Here is a 15,243-nt window from a genome sequence, read left to right on the forward strand (position 1 = left end):
ACATAGTGACATGCCAGGATTTCAGGAACAAAGAACATAGCTTGAGCAAGATGAGCAAATAGCAGTGGTATATTGCTGTATTCATTAACCATCTTGTGTCAGCTGTACAAGGGAGCAGATACAATGTTTAGGTAGTGTCTTTTTGGGCCTCCATTCAAATTCAGGACCAGTAATGTTTTACATTTATTGATGTCTCACAAAAGTATGCAGTATTTAGTCACTTCATGTAATTTCATTCACTGCGTTTTCCTGGATGTCAGATTGCATTGTTTCTGCTCTGCATGAACCTGCATGTGAAAACACATCACTGTACAGTTATTCATATTTTCCTTCTAACCTGTTTTGTGTTACGTTTGATGTGCCTCTCATCTTGCATTGCTTTTTCCGGCGTAGTATTTCATTTAAAGTTTCAGTGTTTTCATGTTAGAGCTGTCATGCTTAGAAAACTGGAATGGGGTCATAAGCCAATATTCAGTGCAGAAAATTCTGTGTGGGGCAGTGGCCACAGAGGAAATTGGTTCTCTGTGGCAGCTGAAGTAACCATGACATAGTTTGTACTTGTAGAACTCTTGCAGTGCTACTGTATCTGGTTAGTGACCGCAGATAAGCGATGCAGAACACATCACATGACAGCATCCCTCAGTGCTAGTAATATTGACAGTCACTGTGAGAATGGATCCTCATACTGGAAAACTTGAAACAAACTTTTCACTAATGTGCAGCCCCATGCACATCTTAATACTGTAGTTATGTTAATATATTGCCAACTTGTGAAAAGCTCAGTGTGCAGGCGAGTTCCACAGCGCACGCACCCACACACACATACATGCACGCGTGCATGCATGCGCGAAATGGTGGGACCGACATTGCAGTGTTCTGAAGATGACAAGTTCTAATTGATCGAAATTAAGTTCTTTATATATATATATTTTTTTTTTTTCATGGGTGCGGCCATATTATGTAAGCAGTATTCCTATCTATGGGCTGTCAGCATGCTCGCTTGGGCAAGCGAAAGTTTCCAGTGGTTGTTTTCACACTTGCATGGTTTATTTAGTATGATGCGGGCATCTTTGACATGGGAAATGATTCTGTGAAATGTACTGAAGTGGATTGAGTTGGTAGGACCGGAGTTTCTGCTGGCGTTGAGCCGGACGGAGCACCCAGCGTAATGTGTGCGCACACATTAATTTGAGCTTACAATCAGTCTCGGAGATCAGTTGTGTATTTCTGAATATTTGTTTCGTGACTGTAACCTTAATGCAGTATGCTCACTGTAATTGTAAGCTGTGGTTTATCAGCAATGAGTAGTTAGAAACATATGACAATCTAACAGCTTGGGTACCATTTTGCTGTGGATTAAGTTGTGCTGTTTACTTTGACAAGCATTCAAACTGTTATCTGCAGATACATTGTGTGACCACCTCATTTGTTAGACAAGGTTTCTGCCCACGCATAAAATAGTTTTCGCTAGTAATAATGCCATACCATACAGTGTGAATCACACTTGTCAAATGGTCAAGCGACCGGTTGCAGACTGCACAAGCTTTGAAAGTAGTGGTAGATGCTGGATTATAGATCTGTTTATTTATTTATCTTATTAATAAATACATCACAGGTTCTAATTGGAGCATTGAGTGATGGGGGAAGAACTACAACAAAATTACATAGAGCATAGATAGGAACAAAGGAATGTTATTAATGAATGCGAAAAAAATAATTGTATACAATATTGAACACAGAACTTTACAAGTGAGAGCATAAATTCTATAAGTTCTATATAGTGCATGGTACAAGCATGCAGCATTATCAATCGAAGTCTTATTTCAGTTTTTACTAGTGTGTTTTCTGTTCATGTAAAAAAACAAAAAACGAAGAAGAGGGTGAAAACAATCTTTTTTCCGCTGGTCTTGTTGTTCCCGTCCTCTACGATGCACGGAAATTGTGTCCTTACAAATAGCCGTCAGATTCTTTTTAAATTGAAGCTTTTGTTGCTCTTCTTTCGACTTTTCCATGCTGCTGCTGTCACCGTCTTGCATGCCGAGTCGGAAGGTGTTTCAGAGCGTGTATATACATGGCAGGAGCATGGCAGAGTGGAAAGGCGGCATGAGAAAATAATTTGGGCCTTTCCATCACATCAGCATAATAAATACCCTCTTAACATCTGTAGTTATCTGTGACCCTCCCGCAAAGGCATTGCAGAAACAACAGCGCTTTCCTTTGTACTAACGTGCAACAGTCCAGAGGGGAGGTAGATAGAATGGTAGAGAGGAGGCATAGAATGGGTAAAACCGACGCAGTCACAAAATGAGTGAATAACAGCCTTGCCATTCTTCACTCACAGCTCTCATACAAAGGGGGAGGGGAAAAGGCAACTCAAAAAGGCAAGGAAACGTTACTACTAGACTCAACACTGGTTGCAGACAAACTGGAGAAATTTTAGTTCAAGGTATGGTGCGGTACGTCTCTACTATTTCTAAAAAAAAACGCACCGCGCGAATTTTTCAAACAACTGACGCAGGGCGTGCACACACAGTCACATTAAGGGGGGAGGCTACCCTGGAGACCGAACTTTTCTTATTTTTGTAGAATATCCGGATGAAACTTTCAGGGCATGTTCACACCACCGAACTATGAGGAACTGAAAAGTTTCATGAAGATGTGTTTATTAGTTCCAGAGTTCATCATCATCATCATCATCAGCCTGGTTACGCCCACTGCAGGGCAAAGGCCTCTCCTGTACTCTATGGATACAGAAGTTGGGGATAGCATAGAGTTTCTCTATGGGGGATAGGGCATGGATAAATGGATGGATGTTATGAGCGTCTCCTTTGGAAAGGGACGGTTGATTGCGCCACCAAGCCCTTGCTATTCATCATCATCATCATCATCATCAGCCTAGTTACGCCCACTGCAGGGCAAAGGCCTCTCCCATACTTCTCCAACTACCCCAGTCATGTACTAATTGTGGCCATGTTGTCCCTGCGAACTTCTTAATCTCATCCGCCCACCTAACTTTCTGCCGCCCCCTGCTATGCTTCCCTTCCCTTGGAATCGACTCCGTAACCCTTAATGACCACCGGTTATCTTCCCTCATTACATGTCCTGCCCATGACCATTTCTCTTTCTTGATTTCAACTAAGATGTCATTAACTCGCGTTTGTTCCCTCACCCAATCTGCTCATTTCTTATCCCTTAACGTTACACCTATCATTCTTCTTTCCATAGCTCATTGCGTCGTTGTCAATTTAAGTAGAACCCTTTTCGTAAGCCTCCAGGTTTCTGCCTCGTACGTGAGTACTGGTAAGACACAGCTGTTATACCCTTTTCTCTTGAGGGATAATGGCAACCTGTTGTTCATGATCTGAGAATGCCTGCCAAAGGCACCCCAGCCCATTCTTATTCTTCTGATTATTTCAGTCTCATGATCCGGATCTGCGGTCACTACCTGTCCTAAGTAGGTGTATTCCCTTACCACTTCCAGTGCCTCGCTACCTATCGTAAACTGGTGTTCTCTTCCGAGACTGTTAAACATTACTTTAGTTTTCTGCAGATTAATTTTTACACCCACCCTTCTGCTTTGCCTCTCCAGGTCAGTGAGCATTCCAGAGTTATTGAGGTCTAACTAGGTGGTTTATGCATATGCCTGAGGAAGAGCCTGGAGAAATGCCAGGTCATTGTAGGAAGCTGAAATTCACTGTGATGACCCCTTGATAGATATCCCAGGGGGCTACAGAGCCCTTTTCTTTAATTTCTCCTCCAAAAAATTTTAAGACAACTTTGAATTTGATGTAGCCAGTAATGACCACATTCATCAAAAATTAATTCCTTATTATAAATTACCTGCACCAGCTCTCAAAAAAAGAAGCCTGTTACCCCCTGGCAAAGTCATTCAGGAACAGATGAAAAATAACGGCATATAAATATAAAGAGCGAGCGGTTCTTTAGATATCGCCTTCCCCAGCACCACTACTAGCGAAAAAATCTATTCTGAGAAAACAGGCCTTAAAGTTGAACACGTTTTTTATTAGAAAGCTCCTGCGGAGCTTCTAATTAGCTCTTGCGGCTCCAGGCACACTCAGTGTGTCGGATTTTCGACTGGCGACAGCCGACAACACAGTTTCGGCGCTGAAAAGTGTCTACGCAGTCGGCACTCACTGCGGAAGATCGGAAGTTCGATGCTTGTACAAGACACATATCGCGCTCCAGCGCACCGAACATCTGCACTGTCTTGGGCTTTGCCGGCATCGCGTGCAGCGAAAAATTAGCGAGAGAAAAGAAGCTGAGAAAATAATGTTAAAGATAGCGCAAGGTGATGAGCAGCTCCCAGCAGGTGTCTATTGAGGCGAACGGAGCAAGGGGCAACGACGACGCGAGCACGGCAGGCGCGGCATCAAAGGGAGCAGCCGCCGCCCGCGCAACAGCCACTGGCAGGCACGCTTTAGCCCGCGGGATTTGAACACGCTGCTCCGCCCAATCAGCGCTCCGCATCGCACCGTGGGAAAACGCCAATAGCGCCTCAACCGCGCCAACGATGCCATTTTGCAATGCGGCAAAAGAGAGACAAAGAATTCGCGGTCAAAACAACACCAAGATGGCACAGGCAGGCTGCATGGGCCGGGAATTGCGCGCGCGCAAAGTTTGACTTCATTTTGGCATTTGCGCGTGTTTTGTGCGCTGCGGTGGCCTCAAAAGTAGCATTTTCTTTTTGGTACGTTGTGGTTGAATTAGGTGCTGATAATTACAGAACAGGTAGTTTATGAGAAATACTACCCAAAAATATTGTTTTCCAAAAATCTACTTTTTCGCGATTTTTCGGTTTCGAGGGCTGTGTCCCCCCTTAAAGCACCGTAGTGTGTAGATGTACAAATCAATACTTCTATGCCCGCTGCTGTACAAAATACAAAAATACAAAAGCTTTGTGTGCTTAGATTTAGGTGCATGTTAAAGAACTTCAGTGGGTCAAAATTACTCCGGAGTCTGCAACTACGGCGTGCCTCATCTGATTTGGTTTTGGCATTTACAGCCCCATAATTCAAATAAAGTTTAACACTTCTGCCACGATGTGATGTGCTATGCGAGGCAATGACAATGCTAACCTTATCAGTGGTTATGAATAATTGCACTTAACAACACCTCAAGCAAACACCATTTGACTGTGTGTTCTGGGTGCTACACAAACAGCAGTGGTGCATGCAAGGTAACGTTTAGCATTAACTCATCACTCTGGTAGTGCACTAAACCTTGAATAAATAAACATTTCTTGTGAACTTCACCACTAATTATCGTCAATCAAAGCAAACAGCACAGAAAGCTTGGCTTATATCCATTCCCATAGAGTGTGGGATCCGCAAGATTTTTATGTGATCGCACTTTAAATATTAATGCTTTACAGGAGGACAAAAAGTCAATGCCAAAGCACAAAGCTTATATGTATCATGCTGGTTTACCAACCGCATTGTGCGCTGTGTTGAGCAATGCAATCGGCCTCATACAGGAGGCTAATGTAGGCCATAGCGACATAGTGGTCTTAAGTCTGCTAGACATGAAATGCATGAGAACGATGCTCGTGGCTGATGCAAATTTTTTATAACTATTGGTGCTTAGATGTTTTGGGATCATGTTGGTTTGGCCGTACTTAAGCATTCTTTTGCTTTAGTTCCCACCCCAGGCAATCAGATAGTGAGAATATTTTCCAATTCACAGATGCCTGTTCTCTTTATTGACGGAAAACTGGTACAGCCAAAATAGTTCACAACACATACGCACATCGAGACTGATGTTGCATGTCGCACGTTTGCACGGCTAAGACAAATTTCCACGTACTATAGTTACTGCTGCGCTGAAAGAATACACAGTGGTTCTTTGACAACATTCTATAAAGTGACATCGCATAAATTTCACGGATAATGAGCTAAAACAACTTTGCTCTGCAGCACGCGACAGCAACACATTCAAGCAGTGCTGTGCCGGCTCACACAAGCCAGAAAGGAGGAAAGGCTGCCCTTTCCTCCTTGCCCGATAAAAAGGCCTATACAGAAAGAGCTTTTAAGAACTGCTACACTGGGACATAAGTTTTCATATATGACATCTGGAGCAGTGTTGTCATATTGAATAGCATATAAATTGAGAAACCAGATGTGGAAACAGCTGGGTAATTTTAGTGGCAGTTCCAGCATCTAGCTGTTGGCCGTGCGAGGCAGGAACAGTGAATGTAGCATGCTCTAGCCAATTGCTCTGTTGGTCCGAGAAGCATCTTTGATATTGGTTTTTAGCTGAAAGAATAGACTCACATGATGTATTCAGATTGCACTTCCTAATAGTAGGATATGCATTGTCAAGCCAGAATCCAGAATGAAACTTTTTAGGATGTAGGTGTACAATAAGTGGTGGGTTATATATAAAGTGAATGACAAAACATTACTAGTGATCAGTGCTTCAATATTCTGTTTGTATACATGCCATCCAAACCTTAAGCCTTGTGAATGCTACATGCTGGCAAGTGGCAAAGTTAGAACTCCTTGTTGAGCTGCTGTATGTGTGTTGCAGACAATAGTGGGACCTTTGTCAAATGGCCGGAACTGTACCCTTTGAAAGGCTGTCGGGCACTGCCTTTGAGGGTAGCTTTCATTTTGGAATGTTTTCACATTCCAAAATGGAAGTTCTGAAATATACGTTCCAAACTGGTTTGGTGCATTTTTCAACATACTTACTTGGCAGTCATCAATGAAAACTATGGTATCTTGAAATTTGGCAAAACCAGCTGCCTTCACGATTGTTCAATGTCTTAATACAGACACGCACACAATGCACACATGCAGAATGGCTCAATGGCCTGACCTGCTACATCTTGCTTTCACTAACTGGGGCTCAATGTGCCTGCTGCAGGTTGGCAAACATTTTAGTCGTGCAAGTCCTCCAATATTAAAAGCACTTGGCTGCAGTGCAGTGGTACATGTGTCATACTTGCATATGAAAGTAAAGCTTAATTTATATTAAAAACAAAAATGGCACTGTGTGCAAGCAGACACATTATCCACTTTTTATGCAACTTTGTACAGCCGCCCATTGTTGTACTGTTGAGTTAAAATAGGTGTTTTCTTGGGTATATACTGCATGTGGGCTATTTTCCAATTCTACTGTGAATAAAATTGTACCTGCAATGAGGTTTTAAGCGATGTTACAATATTGCTGCAAATTGTTTTTCTGGTTGCTTTATTATGATCCAAATAATCAGAATAGGCAAATGGGTCACCATCCTGCATGTATTACTTTAGCTTTTTTTTTTTTCACAAGGCATTCATTTTTTGTTTGTCTTAGATTTTCTGCATGTAGACAGGCCAATGATATTACAGTGCCTTTAAATTCTCTCCACTTGATCTGCTATTACTGTAAACCTAATAGCCATTGCATGCATGGCCAAAGGTGTGCCTCCTGTGTTATCCTTAGTCCTCCAAGTACGAAGTTTTATAACTTGGGCAGGGCAACACAAATCTTATTAAACGGCCCAGGGTCAACTCTGGTCCATGCTCTGCAGGACTGGATGGTACTTATTTGCATCTGTAAAAAAAACATGCAACTAAAGGCATCATGTGTAGATAGCTACCTGTCCTTTGGCCGGCATGTTTATTTTTGTTGAGGTGGCTTTGTGGCACAGTATTCAAAACTAGTGAAAAATAATCACCTCAATGATGCAACTGCTGCCATACTAATGGGGGTCAGTGTCGATTCTATACCTCTGCCTTTTATTGGTTGTGAACAAGTGGGTGTTGCATGAATGGAGCATGGTTCCTGCATTGTTTGTTCTTTGTAACTATTATAAACATTTTTGTAGCTGTTATCGAGCATGAAGGTTTTGTGCATTTTTTAAGTATTTGTGTAGTAGATTTAGAAAGCATGTGACATCCTGTATATTCTTGCAACATGTGCATTTTTAGCTTGCAGATGTAGTAGACTGTAGGAGCATGACAAGTTGGCTTTTTGCTAAAGCACTTTGTAGAACTCTTGTGCGACTTTCAACAGATGGCACACAATCTTGTATTGTGTGCCGTCTGTTACGAGTCATTGTGTAAATTTTCCATGCATATTTTGTGCTATATGCTTGCTTTCTTGTGAAAAGTGGCTTGGCTGTCACGACTGTTACAATTTGATGGTCACTTTAGAGGGAAGATCCAAATAATCCAGGTGCCTTTGGCCTTGCATGTAGATAGTATGTCATTTACATTGCTGCATGTGTTGCACCTCCTACAAGGTAGCATGAAACAAATACAAGTAGAATGGTGTTGTCAATACATTGGAGCTTCCCTTTAAAGTGTGTGCAGTGCATGGATGTCTGTTAAATTTTGCATATTTTTATTAAAACCACGTATTGTTGGCTTAGCTAGACCACATGGCAGTGGAAATCCTGGGTGGTCAGTTCGATCAGTGCGCGCACTTCTACTTTTCAGGAGGACGAAAGGAAGAAGAAAATAAGCTTGCCTGCTGAAGAGCCAGTGGCAAAAAAACGGCGCACGCGTGCTAACGAGTAGCATTCCACGTTGACTGCTCCCCATGCAGTTTGATGTACATAGTGGTTGTTTGTTATTGTTGACTTGTTCTTTTGTACAGTAGATATAAGATATATCTGCAGCCCACAGTGCTTGGACTGAATCCAGATTTTTATTGAAGATGGTTAGAGGTTTTTACATGCCAGGCTTTAGTTTTTAAAATATGGCATCGTGTCAAGGATTGCAGACTTGTTTTCTAGCAGTGAAAGGTTTTCACAGTGGTTTGTGGAACAAGCAGATTTCTGTACACATTACCTAAATGTTGAGCTTCGAATACTTATGTCCATGCTTCCTCCCCGACTCTCTCTTGCTAAAGCTTAAATGATTGGGCTACAAAACAGCGACACTTATTACAACGTATTTGTTTCTGCACCAATTTAATCATTCAGAATAAATGCTGAAAAAAAAGAAATGACAATAAAGTCTTGTAGTGATTCTTGAAGTGCACATGGAGCGGACAACAGAAGTAAAATATACTGTTGACGATGTTGCACTTTCCCACCCATTCAGCAGCGAAGCATAATTGCCAGCTCTAGTAGGCCAGCGTCTATACTGTCAACTTTTAAATATTATTGGTCAAAGTGATGGTAAGACTTGATTTAGTGGACTGTCTTCCAGCCACCCTCATCGGCATCGTCATGGGGCTTGTTTGGCCTGTCTTCTTTGTCTCTCCAGGAGCCAGTAATGCGATCATCTGTGCAGAGGTGAAAAAGATGAAGTTTACTGTAAATAGTCTTTATTTTAAAATTAAAGCCCATGCATGTGGTGAAGAGGTTAGCTACAGAAAGTTTTAACCCAGTATCTGGCAAGATCAGCAATATTGATGTTTTGCCAATTCGTGTAAGAAAATGTTCATGAACAAGTCCTCATTGGTTTGGAAGTCTGCCTTAATGTGATCATCGGTGCAGAGGTGAAAGTTTTTCAAAATCTACAGCCATGCATGTGATGCAATGGACAGCTGCAAAAATTTGCATACCCAAGTATCTGGTTAAACCGTCAATATTGATATTTTGCCAGTTAGTGTAAGATGTACAGAATTAGCCCACCTGCCTTTACGGGTAGGCAAAAAATACGGGGCTATAATTTAATAAAATTGGGGAATTGTTGAAGTTGATATACCTTTATTTGGTAGGTAAAAATATGTAAAATGACTGAGGCTACGATTTCGTAAGATTGCGGAACAATTTTATTGGTGGGCAAGAAATACAGGAAAATGCATGCGATTGGGGAATACTCCATGAAGCTATTTTATTCCACTCCACAAATTTGTGTAGAATGTTGTGGTTCTACTTCACCTGCCACTAAAAGTTGGCAGGTGACCATGCATGTCGTGGAGGTTGGTGGCTATCCATTTCATTTGGCAACAAACTGCCTAAAAACTTAGAGCTGGTGGTGGCTACCAGAAAAAAAAAGTTTTAGCAAATGTGCTTAAATTGCACAGAATATTCCCTGTGGTTCTAGTCCACGTACAAATACTTTTTTTTTTTTTCTGTGTACGCGGCTAAACAAGCACACATTTGCATTGAGCCTGACCATGGCTTGCAAAGGCAAGACTTAACCTAAACCTTATCCAGGTCATGCCACCATTTACGAAGAGAAAAACAAAAGCTACTACTCCAGAAACAAACATGTATCGGCATGTCTATGACCTCCTTTCCCTGCGGTGAAGTAAAGGTTTGAGGCAGCAGTGCTGAGATGCAGGGCTAAGATTTTCTTGTGCCTCCCTGTGCTGCCTCACCTTTTCGTGGAGATGGACGTTTATCATCCGACTGCCAGCCAGGCCCACCACCACCTCTTGATTCCTTGAGCCCAGAACGCCAGTTGTCACTCTCCCCAGACCTGGCAGGACGATCATCCCCAAACTCTCTGGCACGCCCAAAGTCCCTACGAAACTCTTGGCGACCATGATCTTCTCTGTCAAATTCCCGGGGAGGACGACGATCACCACGGTCCTCTCTATCAAAGTCCCGAGGAGGAGGAGGGCGACGGTCTTCGCCATAGTCTCGACGACCACGATCCTCAAAGTCTCTGGGTCGGCGATCACTATCACGCATCCGATTGTCCGAAGGACGCCATGAAGTTCCACTAGGACGCCAGGAACTGCCCCTTTCGGTGTCCGGTTCAGCCTTGCGCCAGCTCGACTCTGGTGCTCGTGGTCGCGGGGGCTCTGCAAACAATCATTCATTTACCAAAATCAAACTGCAAATAAACTGAAAAAATACATGTCGCATTAAGAACTGTCACAGTGAATTTTTGGCTACCATTACACCTGAAAACATTTTTTTAACCCTCACCGTCGTCGAGCTCTCTCCTTCGGCGCCAGTTGTCTTCATTATCGCGATCCTTCTCATTGTCACGATCTCTCCTTCCAAAGGATTCCTTTTCACTTTCACGGTTGTCACGAGTACGACCTAGGAAAATAAGCGCACATACATAATAATTGCAAGTTTTCACTGCTCACCCTTAAACTCAGCTGGCTACTTACTTCTCCATGAATCGTTTTTACGCTCTGGTTCTTCGTCTCTACAGGAAAGTAAAAATTAATGCAAAATATTAGCAACAACCTGCAGCACCTTGGTATGAACTAGTTGCTAGTCCAAGTAACAGTGTACTTGGATCAAACAGACTAACCAAATGACAATGTTACAGTCTCATAACAATGGAAGACAAAAATCTCACCGCTTGCGCCAGCTGCTCATCTCCTCGGTGCGGGTAGGCAGCTGCCGTATCTTCTCCGTTTCTTGACGTTGGCGCTCCTCCTCTTCCATCCTCCGCTGCTTCTCCTCAATCTCTCGTTCACGTGCCAGCTTAATGGCCTCCATCTCGCGTAGCTTACTCAATCGTTCAGCCTCTATGCGCTTCTGCTCCTCCAGGGCGGCTCGACGACGTGCCTCCTCGCGCTCGCGCAGAAATTTTTCGCGTCTCTCTTCCTTGCGCTCGGCTTTGCGAGCCGCCAGCCTCTTGCGGCGCTCCTCTTCAAGCCGCTGCTCGAACTGCTGGCGCTTCTCCTTGTAGACGGAGTAGCGGTCCTGCGTCAGCTTGCTCAGGAACTCCTCCTTGTCATCGCGCATACGCAACAGCCTCGTCTTGTGCTGGAGTGCAACTTCGCGCTCTTGTACTTGTAACCGAATACGTTCTTCTTCTTTCTGCTGCCAGAACTTCTGGTCTTCAAGCTTGAAGTGCTCATAAGCCTCCTGCAACAGAGGGATCTCTTCCAGACGTTTGGCACGCTCCATATAGTCCACCTTTCGCTCCTGCTTCTTCAACTTTGTTTGCATCTCCTTGCGTTCACGGTCCAACTGTTCCACCTGCCGATTTAAGATTTCCTCGGGGTCAAGCCGCTCGAGCTCCTCTTCCTCCAATCCCTCGAATATGCGTGCCCCAATATCAGTCTTGCGCAGCAGCTCAATCTTCTCTAGCACCACTTTTTTCTTCATCTCGTCCTGTTCCCGCTGGCTACGCTGTTTGGCACGCTCCTCTGCCTCACGCACTATGCGTTCTTCTTCTGCCTCACGCATTTTTTGCTGTCGCTCCTCCATTTGCTTGCGTTCTTCTTCCTCCTGCAAAACCAACAAATTGCCTGCAGTGAACATACCAGTGTGTGTGTGTATATATATATATAAACATTACCAGCTTAGCAGATATATTTACTGGTGCTAGAAATTGTATAGCTTTAGCAGAAAAAGTGGTCACCCACTCGCTGGAAGGTGAGGTTCTCCAGCATCTCCTTGCGAGCCTCAATAATTTGCTGGCGTTCCAGAATCTTCTTGTGCTCTTTCTTGCAAACCAGGCGGTATGCATCTATGATGTGCATCTTTAGTTCTTTTGTAGAGTCCTAGAAAGGGAAGGGGGGAAATGTGTACAATGCAGAAGTCGAAAGAAATATGAAAACCTACTAGTCAAAGTAAATCACACACCTTAATCTCTTCTGGCCTGATCAGATGAACTGATCGCTGCAGGACAGAGTACAGCTTGACAAGCTGACAGCGAATCTGTTCACTAGGCATCCCCTGCAAATGTGGCCCTTCAACCACTTCCTCCTGCTGAGAGACGCTAAGCTCGGAGCCAAAGTGCAGGCATCGACGTTTATGGTCAATGCGGACTTGCAAGTCATTTCTTCGCACGGCATCCACCACCATGTTCTCCAAGTAAAAGGCACTGGCAAAAGGGGCCAGCTCAAGCAAGCGCTTGATTTCTATGGTTTGGTAAACCTGCGACACCTGCAGCCAATGACGAAAACAGAAACTTGCAACACAGACGCACTATTGACAACCACATGGTTGCATGTACCTACAACACACACCTCTTTCAGTAGTCGCATGACAGTGATATCTTGCAGAGCAGACACATACATGCGGATTTCAGAGCACTCTTCCCATTTGTTGATAAAGTCAAAGCACTGCATGACACGCCCGCACAACTTGAGAGGCTGAAAGTCCACTTCCAGCCAGCGGTATAGCTCCTGAAGTTGGGGAGGTGCCAGGCCAACCACACCAAGGCGCACCTGTCAATATCGAAATCATATCCTAGTAAAGCGTAATGCACTCCACAGATGCCACACTGTGATAGCTTGCAACCTCCATGCACCCCATTTATGCAAGCAAACGAGAAAGTTGAATTTGTGCATAAGTAAACCTTAGGCACTATGAAATGCCACTTTATTCCTTGGTTTCTGCACATGACTTGCTTTTGTGACCAGGTTATTCATGCATTATAAACGTTTCGGAGTATGATTCATCTTTAGCACTTCCAGACTGTATTCCTTTTGTTGATATGCTGCTCTTATCTACCGATGACAGGCAAGCTGTATATAGTGATTTGTCTTCTCTTTTTACAGGAAGGAGAAAGCACACCCTCATTTCTGCTTGAAGCACTGAATTAAGCCTGACCCTAGTAGGCTGATGGCCTTCCAATGCCAAAAAATACAAGATTTGTTTTGTGGAATGTCTGACTGCAATGAATCACAATAACGAAGTCTTGGAAAAATGAACTGTTTCAGACAAGACAAAGAATGTTGTTCTTTTAAAAATAATAGGTAATAAATCAACTCTTTCTGACAGTACTACTGTTTCTTTTTTTCCTGCGTGGGGGGTGAATAATTTTATATATAGTGTTATATATGTTTTTTTTTTTAACGTGCACCAAATGTTTAAGGGGAACCCTGCATTTTATACTTTTTGTGCGTGTGTGGATAGATTTTGATGAAACTTACTTAATTGATGTATTTTTATGTGCTAACTTAAGATACGTTCAGTTTTCTTCTTGCAGAGTAAATAACTTCAACAAAATTAAGAAAGTTCACAACATGCTTGGAGGTGAGCTAGTTATTGAACTATTGGATGCTGCTCAAACAAATTACTATGACGTGACATGAACTGATTTTATGAAGCACGATCCGCACCGTTTTTTGGCACCATTTGTCGCATAATAACGAAGGTCCAAGTGTCATTGTTGCTAATGGCGAACTTGTGTCGGACAACTCGCATATGGCAGTATGTTTTAATGATTTTTTTCAATCTGTCTTTACTGACATTTCTGCAGATGGTCTTTCTCCTCTCTCTCCAGAATCCCCGTACACATCACCAATGCCTAATATTCAGGCTTCGCATGAAGGCATTGTAGCTCTTTTGCTTAAAATTAACTATAAGAAATCTGTAGGTCCAGACGGCATACCAAATGCCTTTCTGCGCAGATATGCGGAATGAATAGCTCACTATCTTGACATCGTTTTTTAATTCTTCGCTGAAACAAAAACGGGTCCCAGATGACTGGCTGGTCGCAAAAGTGGTTCCGGTTGACAAGTCTGGTGAAAGGTAACATATTGGAAACTATCGGCCAATTTCACTCACGTGTGTATGATGCAAGCTACTTGAACACATTGTTTCAAAGTCAATCTACACCTACCTTGAAGACAAGAAAGCTTTTTTTCCCAACCAGCACGGATTTCGACAGCACCTTTCGACTGTCACACAGTTGATAGAAATGATCAACGATTTTTCAGCTTCCTTGAACAATAGAAAGCAGGTCAACGCTATATTTTTAGATTACTCGAAGGCTTTCGATCTGGTCGTACATAATGAATTAATTAAAAAACTAATGGAAATGAATATAAATTATGATGTTATGTGGACCCGCTCATATCTTACAGATCGGACACAATACGTTGAAATAAATGGTAACAAATCTAACCAATTAAAAATAACCTCAGGCGTTCCACAGGGATCCGTTTTAGGACTTCTTTTTCTAGTTTACATAAATGATATTGCTCATAACATAAGTAATGACATAACCATCCGGTTATTTGCAGACGATTGTTTATTATATCGTGAAATCAATAACCAAAACGATCAGGCGTCACTTAGTCAAGCCCTTAAAGCTGTAGAAGTAAAATGAAAATTAACGAATCTAAATCAGTCATGCTCAGAGTTACAAACAAGACAAAGCATGTTATTAAGTGTAATTATGAGATGAACTCAACAATTCTAACCGAAGCTGAAACGATAAAATACCTAGGTTTAACAATTTCGAAAGACTTAAGTTGGAAATCACACAGACAGAATTTGTGGAGCTGCAGAAAAAAAGTTATGGTTCCTTCGCCGAAAATTAAAGCTAGCAACGACACCTGTCAAACTACTTGCATATTTAACTCGCATTAGACCAACGTTATAGTATGCCAGTGTCATTTGGGATCCGTTTCAAT

The 15,243-nt window shown here is 42.7% G+C and overlaps 2 protein-coding genes across 9 annotated transcripts in view; one reads left to right on the forward strand and one right to left on the reverse strand.

The window, feature by feature from the left end:
* The window catches only part of LOC142566261 (bromodomain-containing protein 8-like), a 139,884-nt gene extending 126,279 nt beyond the window's left edge, over nucleotides 1-13,605 (forward strand). For 4 of the 8 annotated variants that reach the window (XM_075677114.1, XM_075677110.1, XM_075677117.1 and 1 more), the window contains 2 exons: nucleotides 8,445-9,247; nucleotides 13,381-13,605. In XM_075677114.1, the coding sequence (XP_075533229.1) occupies nucleotides 8,445-8,525 (81 nt within the window). In that variant the 3' untranslated portion in view covers nucleotides 8,526-9,247; nucleotides 13,381-13,605. The remainder of the gene's footprint in view (nucleotides 1-8,444; nucleotides 9,248-13,380) is intronic. The other 4 variants (XM_075677113.1, XM_075677120.1, XM_075677119.1 and 1 more) reach the window with 2 other exon arrangements.
* Nucleotides 8,904-15,243, reverse strand: part of eIF3a (eukaryotic translation initiation factor 3 subunit a) — a 31,385-nt gene continuing 25,045 nt past the window's right edge. The window contains exons 7-14 of the mRNA XM_075677109.1: nucleotides 12,847-13,047; nucleotides 12,461-12,763; nucleotides 12,241-12,378; nucleotides 11,223-12,103; nucleotides 11,029-11,066; nucleotides 10,838-10,954; nucleotides 10,282-10,710; nucleotides 8,904-9,237 (exon numbers count right to left, since the gene is read on the reverse strand). Of these exons, the coding sequence (XP_075533224.1) occupies nucleotides 9,143-9,237; nucleotides 10,282-10,710; nucleotides 10,838-10,954; nucleotides 11,029-11,066; nucleotides 11,223-12,103; nucleotides 12,241-12,378; nucleotides 12,461-12,763; nucleotides 12,847-13,047 (2,202 nt within the window). The 3' untranslated portion in view covers nucleotides 8,904-9,142. The remainder of the gene's footprint in view (nucleotides 9,238-10,281; nucleotides 10,711-10,837; nucleotides 10,955-11,028; nucleotides 11,067-11,222; nucleotides 12,104-12,240; nucleotides 12,379-12,460; nucleotides 12,764-12,846; nucleotides 13,048-15,243) is intronic.

Source organism: Dermacentor variabilis, unplaced genomic scaffold, assembly GCF_050947875.1.
Source record: "Dermacentor variabilis isolate Ectoservices unplaced genomic scaffold, ASM5094787v1 scaffold_12, whole genome shotgun sequence".
Taxonomy (NCBI): Eukaryota; Metazoa; Arthropoda; class Arachnida; order Ixodida; family Ixodidae; genus Dermacentor; species Dermacentor variabilis.